At 29.0% G+C, this 17205-nt stretch overlaps 1 protein-coding gene across 1 annotated transcript; it reads right to left on the minus strand.

The window, feature by feature from the left end:
• Nucleotides 1-3883: 3883 nt before the first annotated feature.
• On the minus strand, nt 3884-7593 carry LOC107468945 (stemmadenine O-acetyltransferase). The gene is made up of 3 exons (XM_016088324.3): nt 7184-7593; nt 5096-5709; nt 3884-4350 (listed from the first exon to the last, which is right to left on the minus strand). Exons 1-3 carry the CDS (start codon nt 7545-7547, stop codon nt 4000-4002), a joined length of 1329 nt encoding a protein of 442 aa, XP_015943810.1. The 5' UTR covers nt 7548-7593; the 3' UTR covers nt 3884-3999.
• Between the last annotated feature and the right edge of the window lie 9612 nt (nt 7594-17205).

The following is a 17205-nucleotide window of genomic DNA, read 5'->3' on the forward strand; positions in this document are numbered from 1 at the left end:
CAAGCTAAAAACATTGAAAATGTCCAAACCACGGGTGTCAACTATCATTGGGTATATAGTTCATGCAATAAAGGTTCACATGTTGACTTTTTTATGAGCGGAAATTAAATGCATTTAGATATTGGTTAGTGTACCAATTATATCAAATAATATTTCGATAAGTAAATATCATTTTCACAAAGATTAAGAAATTAAGCAAACAAAAATCAGATTGAATCACTAATTAAATCAATTAAAATTAAATTATTGAAGGTTGGAACTCTATCTTACTTGAAACTTTGAATGGTTCTAGATTTTGAATGAATTTTAAAATCTTAAATGCTGGATACTTGTGGAGGCAGTGATGAATATATAATTGATTGGAAGAAAGTAGTGATTGAGAATGTTAAGAACTTTGGAGATATTTATTGATGGAAGATAAATGTCGGTCTAGAATTTTTTAAAGTAATTTCGTTGCAAGTATAGTTCAAACCAACAATTTATCCATCAATCAAAGTTTAAAAAGATTGTCACAATACAAATAAAAAATAACCGGGAGTATTAATCCCAAGTCGTTCTCTCTAGAAATTGCAATAAAGTGCTCAATTATTGCTATGAAGTATTTTGGATTTTTTTGTAATAAGAGACAAAAAATGTAAATAACAAGAAAGTAAATGACAATTAACTAACAAAGAAAGGAAATTCAAATGGTGAAAAGGTCTTGGCAAGGGTTAATGGTTAAGGATCTCTATCCTTGTTACCAATCATAATATGATAATTGCAAGGATCAATCCCATTTAGTCATCCTCTAACAATTGGAGAAAAGTCAAATGAGTTTCATTAATCCCAACCCATAAATCCTAGCCAACTCACTAATTAATTTAGTGAAGGCTAGTGTCAATGAAAACAAATTATCAATCACTTAGACATTAGTAATTCAAGGTCACCCAAGTTACCAACCCAAGCCAAGAATAGAAAAATCTAATTCATTGCTAAAAGAAATATTTCATCAAACACCTAGAATGTAATAAAGACAAACATCATAAAATGTAAGAATTAATAAAAGTCATAACTAACACAAACAAGAAATCAATAATAGCAACTAAGGCAAACATCAAAAGACATGAAAACATAAAATTGTATTAAAATAAAATTGAAATTGACAAAAGAGTTCATGAACTAAAATTGGCAAAATAAAAAAATTAACAAGAGAAGTTGGATAAACTAAGGTACTAAAATAAACAAAAGTAAAGGAAAACTAAATTGAAACAAGATTAAAAACTAGATCTAAAAAGAAATTAAACTAAGAATCTTAAAATCTAGAGAGAGGAGAGAGCTTTTCTCTCTAGAATTCTACATCTATCTCAAACTAATCTAATGTGTGCCTTCTCCTCCTTCACTCACAACCTCTAATCTGCAGAATAGGCTCAAAACTGGGCCAACAGGAGGTCCGAAATCGCCCCCAGCGTTTTCTCTTTAATGAGACACGTGACGCTTGTCACGCGTACGCGTCATCCACGTGTACGCATCGTCGAACTTTGCACAAGGTGACGTGTACGCGTCAGCCACGCGTACGCGTCAGAACCAGCTTCTCAAATCTTTAATTCTTATTCATTCCACTTTTACATGCTTCTTTTTCATCCTCTAAACCATTCATGCCCTATAAACCCTGGAATCACTTAACAAACACATCAGAGCATCAAATTGTAATAAGAGAAGATTAAAAATTAGCATTTTTAAGGCCTAGGAAGCATGCTTTCATTCTTAAGCACAAATTAGGAAGGATTCACAAAACCATGCTATTTCAATGAATAAGTGTAAGAAAAGTTGATAAAATCCACTAAATTCAATACAAAATAAACTATAAAATTGAAGCTTCTTCTTCACATCTTGTCTTTAGTGGCAAAAATCTTAGCCACGCCATGTTTTAGATCATCCTTTTGCAAAAACCATCATCAACCTAGCTTTTTGCTTCTTCATAGTTTCACTGCTTTTCTCTGATAACTTCTTCAATCTTCTTTTTCTGATGGAAGTGAAAACTGAAACAACAAAGAGAGAGAAGAGAGAGAAAAAATAAAGCATTAAATGTGAAATTAAATGAAATTGAAATGTTACTAACATTCTCCAAGGAGTGGAGTAACGTGTGGAGCCATTAATAAAATTAACTCAATTTAATTTTCTGTTTCAATTATCAATGCATGAATTTTATTTGATTAAAATTTGAATTCCATAACCTATGTAAGTAGGTAACTGAATAGATCATACTTCTTTGTTTTTTTTTTGATTTCGGACCAAAGTTTGTTGGTCTCTCAACAAAAATTGATTTTGGACTATTCACATGATACTTAAGTTCAAATAGTTTTGATGTCCATTTAAATAATTCAGTCATATAATTTTGGAATTATTTTTACACAAGAATTAAATGCATTCTCATTACATTGGGATTATCAATTATGTGATTTTTGGTTCAATAACAAAAATCTGCATACTAAATAAAATCATTAAACAAACAATTGAAAGCAAAAATCAAATTAACTACTTTTCTTAATTAATAATAGTTCATCATCATATTTCCAATTTTTAAACTCAATACTAAATATGCAATTTATTACTTTGTGTCCATACTTCTACATTAAAAGCAATTAAAATTGTTTCTTTTTCTATAACAGTTATCTCAACCTCTTCTTTAGTTGGTTGCCTTGAAATTTGCTCAATTTTTTTTTTTTTATTAGGTAGAGAAAAATTATTACCTTTTTTTAGTTATAATTGCCACCCCTTCGTCCTTTGAATTTTTGTCTTTATCTTAATAATTGAAATTATGACATCGTCCTTTTCGGGTATGACTTAATTTTAAAACATTGTGTAAATTTATCTGATTTTTTATTTTTTTATTTTATTTTTTTAATATTTGATTGGTGTAATACTCTATAGTTCTTTGTAATTCTATAATCGTCATAATATTCGTATTATAATATTATAGGATTTTAGTATTATTCATTATTTTTTTGACATAATACGAAAGATTTTTTTAACCACTTTGCTATCCAATATATCTTCTGAAACTCTTATTTTATTGATAAATTGGTAGCATAAAAAAAATATTACTCAATAATTTTTAAACCAAACATCTCGTACTTTTTATATTTTTTTTTGAAGAATTTTTCTTTTCGGTGGGTAACACATCTTCATTCACGAAACTTCTAACAAATATGCTTGTCTTTCTATAGGCAAAATTTTTAAATAAAATAATAATTTTTATTAACTAAAATATAGTATTGGCGGTGGTAGAGAGTTCTAGTGTACTTTACTAAGTAGTTATGAAATTACTAATCTTAATAACGAACAAAACAAATTGGTGGTGAAATTTGAGGCGGTAACTTTTGCTCATTTTTTTTCAACAACTTGGTAAATGTTCTAGGCTAATTCGATAATAATATAGCAATGAATAATGTTTGGTTTAAATATCCAAGGATATATATATATAGAGGAGACTATTTTAATAAAGACACTAAATATATTTTTTTTAAATATGTTTACATATGTTATAATATTATTGGACATTTTTATTAAATTGGTTAATAATATATTTTTTAATAAATCAAAACAAAATCGGTTTATTATAACAATAATAATAAACTCAATTATCTATATTATAATTATTAAATCTGATTTAATTTGATCGACTTACCTAATTTGAACCGAATAATATTTAAATTTTTTCTTATAAAGACAAATATATTTTTAATTTTTGTTTTTCAGACATTTAAAAAAAACATCTAGACCAATTTATATAAACCGGACAAATTCGAATGAGTCAAACCAAATTTAAAATATTTGATTTGAAAACAGATTCCATTAATCAATTTTTAATAAACAACCAATTATAGAATAACACGTCAATAACTTAAAAAAAGTTATTTTAAACATTTTTATAAGAGTATTCCATGTATAAACGGGATGACAAATTTAATTTATAGTTATAACTTTTCAAAGATTAACTTAGAGGGTCAGGTAGTTACTCTATGGCTTATTTTTGTTGACACAAGCAAGCAACTCCTTATCTGCTTCAAATTTTTCCATGTCTTCCATCTTCAAGCTAACGTAGGCTTCAATGCCACCGCCATTCTTAGTGTCACAAAACACAACAAGATTCTTAAAAGTTAAGGCAGGTGAACCTACCCATGTTGGTTTTCCCCAACCAAAATCAGCATCATAGAGAGGAAACCTACATAGACTTGTGAAGCTAAATGAAACGAATTCTCCCTTCACAAGCACCCTTTCTGAACTATCCTTAAGGAAATCCAAATGCTCATTTCCCTCTTGAAGTTTTCTAATGTATTCCTTGTCAATCTTCTTTATTTCATCCCTCACCTGAAAAATAAATCTTACTAATAAATAAATAGAAGCTACGTCCCATATAGTCATATATATAGAACCAAAGAGAATATATCCCATGAGGAATTACCATATTTTTTTCCATAGCATATAGTTATAATTGCTATAATTTTAGGATTTAAGTTTATATTATTAGTAATAAAAAAAATTATGTTAGGTGCACATTAAAATTTAACTATAAAATTAGTTATTAGTATATGTTAAAATTTAAAATATATATTAAAATTAAACTAAATAATATATATATATATATATTTATACATAAATATATTACAATTAATTTAATAGCTAAATAATTTTTAATATATACGTGGTATTTTTGAAATGGGATATAAATTGTTGATAATTACTTATTATGAGGGATTTGAAGATGTTGACTAGCTAAAAAAAGCCACAAATTATACCATACTTCTCTCACATTTTATTTTGCATTTTTGCTTATTGTGTTTGTCTTTGACCATTTAAAATATAAAAATAATAGATCAATAACATTTATTCTTTTTAGACAGAAATTAATAATATTTTAAAATATAAACTAAAAATATGTTATTGAATTATTAAATTAAAAAAATTGGTCTAATTATTAAAAATATTGATAAAAATTTATAAATTCTATATGAATTTATTTTTTTATTATATATGACCAGCAGCCCTCAAAATATCAATTTCATGTGAAGTCGCCTCCACTTCCACCAAAATGTATAAGTGCAATTCACATTACCTGCTTCACTAGTCCATAACACTTTTGTTGAGCATTCAAAGATGGAATCGTCATGGTGATTCGGTAGTAGTTTCCAAACGAATCTTCCGGCAACGGCGGTTCCATCTTGGGCCTTAGATTCACAGCATGGACCACAGCATGCATTCTCCTCTTCTTCTTCTTCTTAGGATCTTCATTACATTCTGTTGTAACCGCCACATAACGGCCCCAAATGAACGCAGATAAAGCCTCAACACGAGTTGGTTTTCTCTCCCCATCATTATTGTTTTCCATTGCGTAATTTTCCCTTAGGGTTTCAACAACACTTGAATCAAACAAGAATAACTTGCACGCCACGTTCTCCGTCGTTATGCCGCTTCTTGGATCGAAGCCGGAGATGTTTATCGGTGGGAAAAGCTTTGATGAAAGAAACTGTGGAGTTGGTGGATTGCGTTTTTTGGTGGCAATGGAAGCCCAATGATTAAGGAAGTTGAAGAAGGATAAGGCGTCGGCGATTTGGTGGGAAAGACACGCGCCGATTGCAATGCCGCCGCAGTCGAAAACGTTCAGCTGTACTCCGAATATGATGTTGGTTATGTCGTCCAGTTTGAATGGAACCAGATGGTTCAGTTCTCCTGGTGTTTAAATTCATATATGGTAACAGATGATCAAAGTGTACATAGAAAACTTTTTACATTGAGAGATTATTAAAGGTGGAATTTGATTAGAATAAGAAAAAATATCTTTTTAAAAGAGTTAATATTCAACTTGATTCTTCAAATTTAAGATCGGATTTAAATTGATCCCTAAAATTATAATTGACTCAAGTCGGCTCCTAAAATTTATAATAGTAACTCTTATTAGCTCTTGAACTCTGATTTATGTAAATGGCGTGTTAATTTTACAGGTTAACTTACTAACATTTGGATTCTTCACTTAGATTTCATATTATGTAGATCTTTTAGAAGCTTGATTGACTCTTTAACATCCTCCTCACAAAGATGACAATAATAAATTCAATTTAAAAATTTTGTAGTTTTGAAAACAACAGTTGTTTCTAAGCTCCATGAAAGTTAGACAAAAAATCTAAATCACAACAGATTAATGTATCAAATCAACACGTCATAAACGGAAATTAGCTAAAAGATTAATGTAATTTACGATTATAAATTTCAAGATCCAATTTAAGTCTATTGAAATTTTAAAGATCAAATTGGATGGTCAAATTCAGTATTAAAGAACTCCATTTTAAAAGGTATAAACAATAAATAAATTTTAAAAAATTTTAAAATATGATAAAAATAATTTTATATTACATTAATTATATCTGCAGGTATACAAAAAATTAACTACTAAATCAAACTACTAACATAAAATATACATTGAAATTTAAAATACAAAAATAGTAAAATACACATTGAAAGATTGATTTTTTTTAATGAAAAATTATAAAGATCAAATTTGATCCGTTTTGTCTATACAATTTCTAAATAATTATGCAAACATTTCTAAAAAAATTTAGATAATGCATATGTTATTTGCTAACTATATATACAAAATTACTTTATCATTTATAAAAAATATTCTTTTATTATTTTTGTCCTTTTTTAAATTATTAGAGGCTTATTCAATTATTTATTATTTGTATCTTTGAGATTATTTTTGTTAGAATAGTTAGTCCATGATATAGTTTACCCAATCTAAAAAATTTACACAAATACATATACTAAGAAAATTTTCAGAAGCTTTAGTAAAGACATATGATTATAGTTTACGAGTCTAATAATTTTAAAAGTTGCTATGTTTATTAACATAGTAATACTTAATTAAATATCCCAACATATGTATAAGGCGACATGCGTGCATCGAAGTATCAAACTATCAAATTACGTAGATAGTAACTTCATTTTAGTCCAAAAAGAAACCAATTAGTAATAAATTTGAATCGTGAAAATTTACATATAGTTATTTTACGTAAAATTGATAGTTGAAAATTATTAGATAAAAATTTAGTCAAATTAGTCAAATCATTTAATAACTATCAATTTCTTGACTGCTAATTTAAAAACATCTAATAGCTAGATACTAACTATATAATATCTCTAATACCAGGAATTGGATTATGAGTAACTTCAGCAAGCTTGCAATTCTTCACTGTTGTTTCTATGTAAGGTACGCCGTCGTCGGCACAGTTGACGAAACCTTTGCCACCGTCGAGCCGCCCTGCAAGAGGGTAGAAATGGGTTAGGGCAAGGGAGAGAGATTTCTTGAGGTGGTTGGAGATGGTGGTGGTGGTCGCATTGAAGTTGAATTGGGTGATTTGGTCGAGAGAGTAGAAGAGAACGGTGGGGTTGTAGACCATGGGAGAGATTTGATCAAGAAAAGAGAGTTGGTAACATCGAAGGTGGTTTGGAGTTGGAGAAGAAGGTTTGATAATTTCTTTGGAGGTTACTTCCACTTCTAGTTTCTTCATGATCTTCTTTTTTTTTTTTTAGTTCAAGTTGTTGAACAAGCTTTGATTTTATGTGTGCTTTATTGATTTGTGTTTGTGTATGTGTATTTATAGATGAAGTGGGTTACCATAAATTTTTAAATTGAATTTTATTTTATCACTTTTTTATTAGTGAAAAATGTAAATAACCTCACTTAATTTTGTTTTGTATTCAATTTATATTTTGAACATGTAAAATGTGCATTTTGACACTTTTTTTTTTTGGTGACTAGTGCATTTTGACACTTTGAAATTCTTAAATAATACCAAAAAGAAAAAAAATTCCATCAATGTCCTTCCAACCTCTTCAAAATCATCCACCCATTATTGATGTTTTATTTGCAAATTAAACCGCTTCTTAATAAAAATAATTTTTTAAAGAAAAACTAGAAAAATATATTCTAATTTATCGGTAATGCTAAGAAGAAAATATTCTAAAATTACTTAATTTAATTTAATTTAATATTTATAATTCCAGTCATGTAATATTTATAATTATATATTTATTATATTTAATATTATTTATTTAATTTATTATTGTAATAATTAATAAATATAAAATAAAATAATTTTAAATTGATTTAGATGATTTTTATTGTCTTTAAAATATTTTTTTTAAATTCCTTTGCACCATTTGACAACCTCAATGTGTTAAATTACTGTAGTGTTCTCTAATGAAGTGAAGGCAAAATAATTTTGGACGAAATGTTATGACTAAGCAATGAAAAATGATATGTAAGATGTGGTTTTAATTTAGGAGGATGCTTCTATAAAGAGGCATAAAACGTTTTTTTTTTAATATTTATGTGTTTTATTATTATTGGACGTATTAATGAATCAATTATTTTTAAATTTTTTAACAAATTAGAATAAAATTGATTTTTTTTATAACGATAACAATAAATTTAATTAATATTCGATCCGGTCGAACCGACTAATTTACATAACCTATTGGATCATGATTTTTTTGTTTTTTCTAAAACAAAAATCAAGGATATATTTGTCTTTTTATCAAAAAATTTAGACATGATTCGATTTAGATTGTATAAATCGATCAGATCAAATTGGATCTAATAATTATGGTGCGGACAATTGGATTTATTATTATTGCTATAATAAACCGATTTTGTTCTGGTTTATTAAAAAATAAATTATTAATCAGTTTAATAAATATATCCAATAATATCATGATACATGTAAATATCTTTTAAAAAAATATTTTTAGTATCTTTATTGAAGTAGTTTTCTTTAATTTATTGTTGGTCAAATTTAAGTTAATTTTTTTAACAAAAAAAATTGAATTGAGAATGACTAAACAAGCTAAATCAACCAATTTTTTAGAAATAAAATAAAACAGTTAATAACAAAAACACCCTTAATAAAAAATCAGTTGATTCAATTGATTTACTCAATCCTAGATTCTTAATTTAACCATTTTTCGTTCACCAAAAAATCAAATTTAACTAAAAAAAAGTTATATATCATATTTTCATTGCTTGGTCATCACAGTACTTCATTCAAAAGCATTTTTACTCAGTTTCCTGGTAGTATCCACCTAAATTACCATAAAAGTTTTGAAGTGTAAATTGCATGTAAACTAAATAAAAATAACACAATTTATTGGTATTTTCTTTCCCGTCTTTTATTTTATTATAAAACAAAATATAATTACACTCTATTCCATAATACTATGTTCTGAAACTTATATTATTAACAAGATAATAAATCACAAATAAAAATGAATAAAATACAAGTTATCCTATCATTATTCAATTCCGAAATTGATCGAAAATCACACCAAGATTTTGACATCTCATATACAAGTTGATATATATTGATGTCCTTTTCGGCTTTTCCCCACTTGTAAATTTCTTGTAAGCTTTATTAAACTTTAGAATCATAGGAAACCAAAAGGGACGACATCATTGTTGAGTACAGTATTGGACTTGACTTGTTTTTAATTTTTTATAGGCAAGTAAAGTTTCTTATTATGAATTGAGACTCGATATATATCACCAATTAAGAAAAGAAAAGAAAAAATCATTACGTGTGTACTTGCATTGCAATTTTTTAAATTATATAAATGAATATAGGCTATTATTAGCTCTTTAAAAAGATTCGCTACTACAAGAATATTTGTTATTAACGATGGCTTTATTGTTAAGATTAGTATTTTTTTTTTGGTGACTTGTTAAGATTAGTATTAAATTTATAATTTAATTAAAGAATTATGTTATAAATTTAAGGGTAAGGTTGTTTTTAAAGAGAAGAGTAACGTTAGAATTAGTATTAAGCCTGTAACTCAATTAAAAAATTATGTCATAAATAAGACTATGAGATAATAGTGTCGATACGCATAATGTAATTGAAAATTCTAATTCCTTTCTTGATCCTAAAAAATCTCTATTCTATTCTCTTTAATTTTTATATAATTTTTATATTTTTTAATACAATATCGTATCATTTATCCATGATTAAAGTGTTAAAAATTACTTTTAACGACAGTCAACGTAAAAAAATCTCATAAGTAATTTTCATAAATATTACTGATAGTTCAAAATCATTGATAAAATAAATTTGTATTAGCAACATCTTATTCATTGGTAATAAGATTTACCAAAATTAAATTAAAGAAAATAAATTATAGTTACAAACATTTAAACTATCAGTAATAATTAATAAATATTTCTAATTGATTAATAATATAATTTTACTGCAGTTCAGCCACCGATAATAATGTTTCTTTTTTTTTTGCAGATCATATTATTTACATTAATAATATATATTAACTGTATAAATCAGAATAAAGAGATAACGAGTATATGAGATTATGTACCTCCCTTTTATTTTCTGTTATTTATAGTATTATCTTCATATAACAGTTTCATGTCCTTTTAATTTACCTTGATGGTCATTTAAATAATTTGATATGATTTTAATTCCTACAATTTGTACATTTTTCTAAATTTTTGGGATTATATTTCAATACTAAAGATTCCATATTAATATAACGATCTTTCTGAGTTTAAAAACCGTTTGTTTAACTTATTTCATGAGCCTTAGGACTAGTATAAAATAATGCCCCAAATTCAGATGATCATTTAAATTTATTCTCTTCCATAACCTACTTCACATGCATTTCTTCTCCATTTTCTCTACCTTCAATTTTGCTATTTTTCTTCAAATTTTCAACACAACTTCTTACATATTTCAACTTTCTTTTTCAAATATGTTTTACTTTCTCTCATTTTGATAAGAAAAAAGGATAACAAGAAGATAAGAATTTAAATTGAATAAAAAAAATATTAAAATTGAAATAAAAATAAAATAAATAGATTGAAAGAGGAGGTGGGTGGTTGATGGCTTCTGAAAAGGGATGGAGTAAGAGAGCAATTACCTCCTTTCTAAGAGTTGGACTTTAAAGCTTCTGGGAAGGAGTAAATACCCATAGTCGTTTCTGATATTCACGCAAATACTTAATATAATCCTCAAGAGTCTGATTTTTTCATTGTAGTCCTCCAGATAGAGCTTCAAATACTCATAATGATCCCTAAGCATATTTTTGGTGATGAGTCATCACCGGAACACTTACGTGGCGTCGTTTTGCCTGACTGGAGCTAAGCTGGCTTATTTTCAATTTATACCCACATTGGTCCATCGTAGTTGGTGTTATTGTAGAAAGTCCCGTTCCTGCACGCTTCGCTCTCCCTCTTCCTCGCATTCTTCATTCTCCCAATTCTCTTCCTTTACATTCTCCAAACCTACATCCACCCCGATGCCCAACCCTCCACCTCCAACGGCCTTCGTGCTGCCATTCGCCACCCTAGCGCCCCCAAAGACCCTGCTCTCGACCTCAGAAAGCGCCCCAAGATTAAGGACAAACTCGATTTCGACTAGAAGAATGCCCAGATCTTCAAGCTCAGGTTCGACCATGCTCACCTGTGCATAATCACTACTTGTGCCTTGTGGATTATGGTACATTAGTAGTGGTGTATTGTGTGTGTGATATGGGAGAAACTTTGTTCTTCTAGTATTTTGCTTCTGATACTTTTGCTTTGTGTATTGTCAGCATGGAAGAGGCAAAGAAGAACATTTATGCCTTTAGCACCACCACCTACACAGGATTTCAGTGCACTGTTGATGAAGCAACATCTGAGAAATTCAAAGGTAATGTTTTACAATTCGTGCAGTTGTCTTTGTGGCCTTGTGTCGTTATTTGGTAAAATATTTTTTGATCTTCTTGGTCTAATTTATGATTGTTCCTCTTGTAGGATTGCCTGGTGTTCTTTGGGTGCTGCCAGACTCGTATATAGATGTTAAAAACAAAGAATATGGAGGTTAAATTCGTTTATGAAAGAGGCACACAAGCTGTTCGACGAAATGCCCCAACGAAATGTTGTTTCATGGAAGACTTTGATATCTGCTTAGAAGCTCTCGATTTGTTTGACTCCATGAAAGTTATGTGTCCAAAACCAAACTATATAACAATGCTTAGGGTTCTATTTGCATGTAGTCATGCAGGGTTGGTAAATGAAGGCTGAAATTACTTTCGGTTTATGAAGAATGTTTATGGGATAGATCCTTAAACAGAGCAGTATAGTTGCATGCTTGATCTTCTTCGAAGAGCTGGGAAGCTTGATGACATGGTTAAGCTAATTCAGGAGATGAATTGTGAGCCGAATGTTGTAGCATGGAGGACTCTACTTTATGCTTGCAGAGCCCACCGGAATGTGGATTTAACCACATATGCTGCTAAAGAGCTTCTAAATTTAGATAGAAAATTTGCGGCTTGTTTTAATTTGTAACTTCTGCATCCATACAAAGTAGATGGCACTATGAATTTCCTCAACTAGTTTTTAGTTCCCACAAAGACTAAAGAAAGGGTGCATGGTTGTTGCTGTCTCTTAAAAAGTCTAAGATGTTGTATGGGCTTGTATATACATTTATGCATGCTATGTTTGAACTGTGACTTTTTAATGCCATTCTAGAAGTCTAGGATTTTCTATAGTATTGTTGAATTAATGATTTCCATGGTAATAATTGAAAGTAGTTTGAATTATCTTAGGTAAGTGGGTGGGATAGTGTGGTAGATTGTGGTCTTGATTTTCTTAAAAAGAACTTAAAGAGTTATTATTATTTTACCTTTAGCTTGGCAATAATTCCCTGTATCAATGATGATTGTCTCTTGAGATAATTATTTCTATAGTACCTCTTTATGTATGTTCTTTCTGTTTTTGTAGAATTTTCACCCTGCAACTTGATGTATCAATTTTTGTTTCACTTGTTCCAGGAAACCATTGATTAGGTTGGGTGCCAATATGCCTGCAAGAGCAGAGTGCATGGCCTAACGGAGTGATTTCGATTAATACACAACCGTTGGAATCAGCCATTTGACCCCTTATCACAATGGACAGACTAGCGATGTTGTTCTATATTTTGAAAATTATTGACATCTTGCAAGACTCTGATATCAGCAAGAAGCTGGAGCATGCGATGAAGAGAGCGATGAAGAAGAAGAAGAGATGAAGTTTACGAAAATTTGGGAATTTAGGGTTAGATATAAAGGGAGGGACCAACGTGGGTACAAATTGGAAATTGGCCAGCTCAGATAGCCGTTGGACCCATCCAGTGTGGCAAACAGAGGCCACGTCAGTGCTCCGGTGATGACTCATCATCATAAATATGCACAGGGACCACTTTGAGTGCTCGGAGCTCTATCTGAAGGACTAAAATACAAAAATCAAGATATTGAGAATTACATTGAGTATTTGCGCAAATCTCATAAATGACTATGGGTATTTACTCTTTTGGGAAAGGATGGAGTGGGAGTGCAATTATTCCTTTCCCATAGTTGGACTTTACTAGAGACATAGTCCAAGCCCAAATCCAATCTAAATTCAATCAGAGTATGTTTTTTCTACATTTTATCTATCAAGCTAAATTGGGCTCAATATGAAAAGACAAAAATTATATTGGATTCTCACTAAAAATTCTCACTATAAAAACTGACTTAAAGATTCCGAGGACAAAGAGTTGGAAATGGACCCTTACTTGAGGGAATAAAGTGTGATATCTTGCCATTAATTTTATAAGTGGGACAAAAAATAAATATGAGAGAGAATAATGAAGAGTTAGATTAAATAATTGACACCATCCAATTTTTCTCCACCGGAGAGGATCTGCTCCCCAAAGAGTTAAACCATTGCATTACCAAACCAGATAAAATAACTGGAAAAGCCTTGCATCAAATTGCATCCTCCATACCTTCCAAATTTATTTTAGTTTTGGATGTCGCAAGGTGTTTCTTGGATCAGTTGTTCCATCGTACTTCATGTCAGTGAGCTTATCAAAATTTTTTGCCAGACAAACTCACAAGACCTTAGAAGAAAAGGGTGTCTTGCTTATCACTACAGGGTCATGATGATCGAGTTGCCTTTTTGGGTCCCAACTTTTCGAGGAGAGTGACCTCTCCCTTCTAAGTTGAAAGGAGTTAAAAATCGCTTTTGATATTCTTGTAGCATCTTTAACACGTCCTCTGTCCTCCCTTGGGGTTGTCCTTCCTCATTTTCCGGCGTGTCAAGAAGTTGAATTCTCCCGCAATTTTGATTCAGCTTCTTGACTTTTTGTTCTTTGAATTTTTGAACACTGAGACTTCTAAACTTCTTGCACTTGTCTTTCTCCATCATGTTCTTAAAAAAAATTAATATATAGATCAATTCTTAATATTTTTTTCCATCAGACATAATAGTTTTTTATTTATTTTCTGTTATGACTCGTTAAATTCTTTAAGTATTTATTAGAAAAAATATTAGTAAATATTATAATAAAATTAACTTTTAAAGTTAAGTTAAACCTATTTGATTAGTCACAAAATAAACCTATTTTATTTCTAATATAGTTTTTTTTCAAAAATAAGTGTTATTGAATCATTCTCACTACATACACCATTTCAAATTCAACAAAAAGAGATGTACTAAGTTTCATATTCTCTTAAATTAAAAGCATATTATTATTGTTTATTTAGTTTCATGTCTTATTGTTTGTAAGTTTCATTTTGTTATGTTGAGTGTTCTCTAACTCCGAGCGAAATATGTCTTTCATTAAATGGTCCAAACATTGATTATATACATGTGTACGCACTATGTAAGATTAAAAGTAGATATACTCATACAATTATTATCGCTGAATGCGCATTCATCATTAGTATCAATTACACCACATAAAAAAATAAAATAAAATTATTATTATTATTATTTGCACAATAATTCTGTACCATAATTTTTTTACATTTTTAGACAAAAATAATAATACATTTATTCGTTAGATTCTTATGTATGTATTTATAATATAAAAAAGTTTTTGCATAAAAAATATAAAAAGTAATAATCAAAGTTATTCTTCTTAACTTGATCACCAAATTATCAATTAACTCAAAAAGCTAACTAATTTTTTACTTCATATTTAGACAAACTTAACATACGCATCCATATGGCACATACATATTATTTTTATTTGATTTATAATATGTGGAAAACCATGTTAACAAAAAAAAAAAGTGTGTCAAATTTGCAACTTAATTCTATATACATAATGTTAAATTGTCAACAAAAATTCGACAATGTCCTATTTTAAAATACGCATCCATGTGGCATATACATATTATTTTTCTTTGATTTATAATGTGTGCAAAAATTATGTTAACAAAAAAAATGTGTCAAATTGCAACTTAATTCCATATGCATAATGTTAAATCGTCAACAAGAATTCGACAATGTCCTATTTTAAAAAACATGCTTATATTAAAAAAATGTTTTAATTTTGATTTTAAAGCATTATTATTCAGCTTTTTTTTTTTTTACCAAAGATAGGAAAATTCGAACCCGCAATGTCGAAGTGAGTATGAGAAGACTATGTCATTTGAGGTATAGCTCGTTGGCAAACATCATTATTCACTTTACTTGTTTCTAACAAAAAAATTGTATCAATATGCTATATCGTCATTCAAATGCACAAAGCTAAGCTAATAATAATAAAGGTTGACATATAGTAAAAGTAAAATAAACGGAGAAACTGTTATATCTAACAAAAAAAAAACGTTAGAGATTGATTTGTGTATTAATTTTTTTGGAACTAAAATATTAGTTTTTAAAATCCTTGAGAACTGATTTGAGTAATTATTTCACTGGAAAATAGATTGAAAACTGATTTGTTTACTGGAATAAAACATTAAAGATTGATCAGTATTTTTTTTAGAGACTAAAATATTTATTTTTAAAATTTTTAGCGACTGATATGGATAATTATTTTTTTTAGAAAAAAGCAAATTCTTTGGTGTTTTTAGAAAAAGGCAAATTCTTTGGTGTCAAATTTGTTAAACTTGGCAAATTCTGTGGTGCCTATAATTTTGGTGTCGAAATTACCGAACTTGCCTTTTATGGTAAGTTTTAAATATTAAAAAATTATTTACTTTTATATTTTTTAATTTAAATATTAACTTTGATTTTTTTTAATAAATTAGATAATTATATATAGACACCATAAAATCCACCTTTTACAAATCTCATCTATAAACGAGATAAGTATCAAACCAGTGTAAACTGTAAACAAAACATGTTCCTACTATAAACAAAGTGTGTAATAAAATAAAAACATAAATATTCTCAAGTTTGTATATCTTAGTAAATAATTTATTTTGTTTGTTTAAAAAAAATCTTCACAACAACGTTCTTTATTTAAATAAAAATTATTATTTTCAATTTTTGTAATTTCAAAAATTTGCCATTCTATGCCTGCTTAGTGTATTTCACTGACAAGACAACAAAATAATTACAAATCATTGGCATCTAAAGGATTAATATTAGAACTATTATTAGGACTTCTGAATGTAAGTTATACATCTTCCTTTTTTTTCATTTCATTAGTTTTTAAACCTAAATTCTCACATTCTGCCCAAATTTATCACTAAGATACTCTTAATAGCTTGATAACTTGCAACTCCAAATGAAGTTAATGAATTTGTGTGAAATAAATGTATGGATATTACAACAAGTAATTTGTACAACAGTTCTAGGAATCTCTTGAACTGATAGTGATGCCATTGCATTTGTGATCAGCAACATAAAAGTGGTGTTTCACTCTCAAGAAATATAAAAGTCATGTTATGTCTACAGATATATAAGAACAAAACCATGAGCAGCATTGTTGTGCATGGCACCTTTTCCATTAACCAATCCCACAAATACCACGAATATTTCGGAGCTCATACAGTCATCGGCTGCTTCGTAACTATCGAAGCAAATCGATCCCAGCAACAGATTCATCCTTTAACCCTGGCATTGGCACAGAATGGTATAGAACAACACAAACTTTGAGAATTACCAGCCATAATCAGAGATACCACACCAAATGTGGGCATCCAAAGACAATATGTAGCAGAGAAACAGAAAAATGGTAAATTACGCTGAGCTCCTTGACACGAGACTCAGGAGGTAAGCATCACATTATATAAAATACATGAATATTGAGGGTCATATAAAAGGACAGCCGGTGCACAAACATCCTGCGACCAGCGTTAATGCAAGGTCCAGAGAAAGGCCACATCCAAAGGGAGTAATATAAGCAGCCTGAGCCGATAATTATA

Source organism: Arachis duranensis, chromosome 10, assembly GCF_000817695.3.
Source record: "Arachis duranensis cultivar V14167 chromosome 10, aradu.V14167.gnm2.J7QH, whole genome shotgun sequence".
In the NCBI taxonomy this organism is placed as follows: Eukaryota; Viridiplantae; Streptophyta; class Magnoliopsida; order Fabales; family Fabaceae; genus Arachis; species Arachis duranensis.

What these genes read in the sequence shown, in the direction of transcription:
- LOC107468945 (XM_016088324.3), bottom strand. Translation starts at nt 7,547, where the DNA reads ATGAAGAAACTAGAAGTGGAAGTAACCTCCAAAGAAATTATCAAACCT. An exon ending in TACTCATAATCCAATTCCTG is followed by an intron (nt 5,710 to 7,183) that starts GTATTAGAGATA and finishes TTTAAACACCAG; the next exon opens with GAGAACTGAACCATCTGGTT. An exon ending in GTTATGGACTAGTGAAGCAG is followed by an intron (nt 4,351 to 5,095) that starts GTAATGTGAATT and finishes TTTATTTTTCAG; the next exon opens with GTGAGGGATGAAATAAAGAA.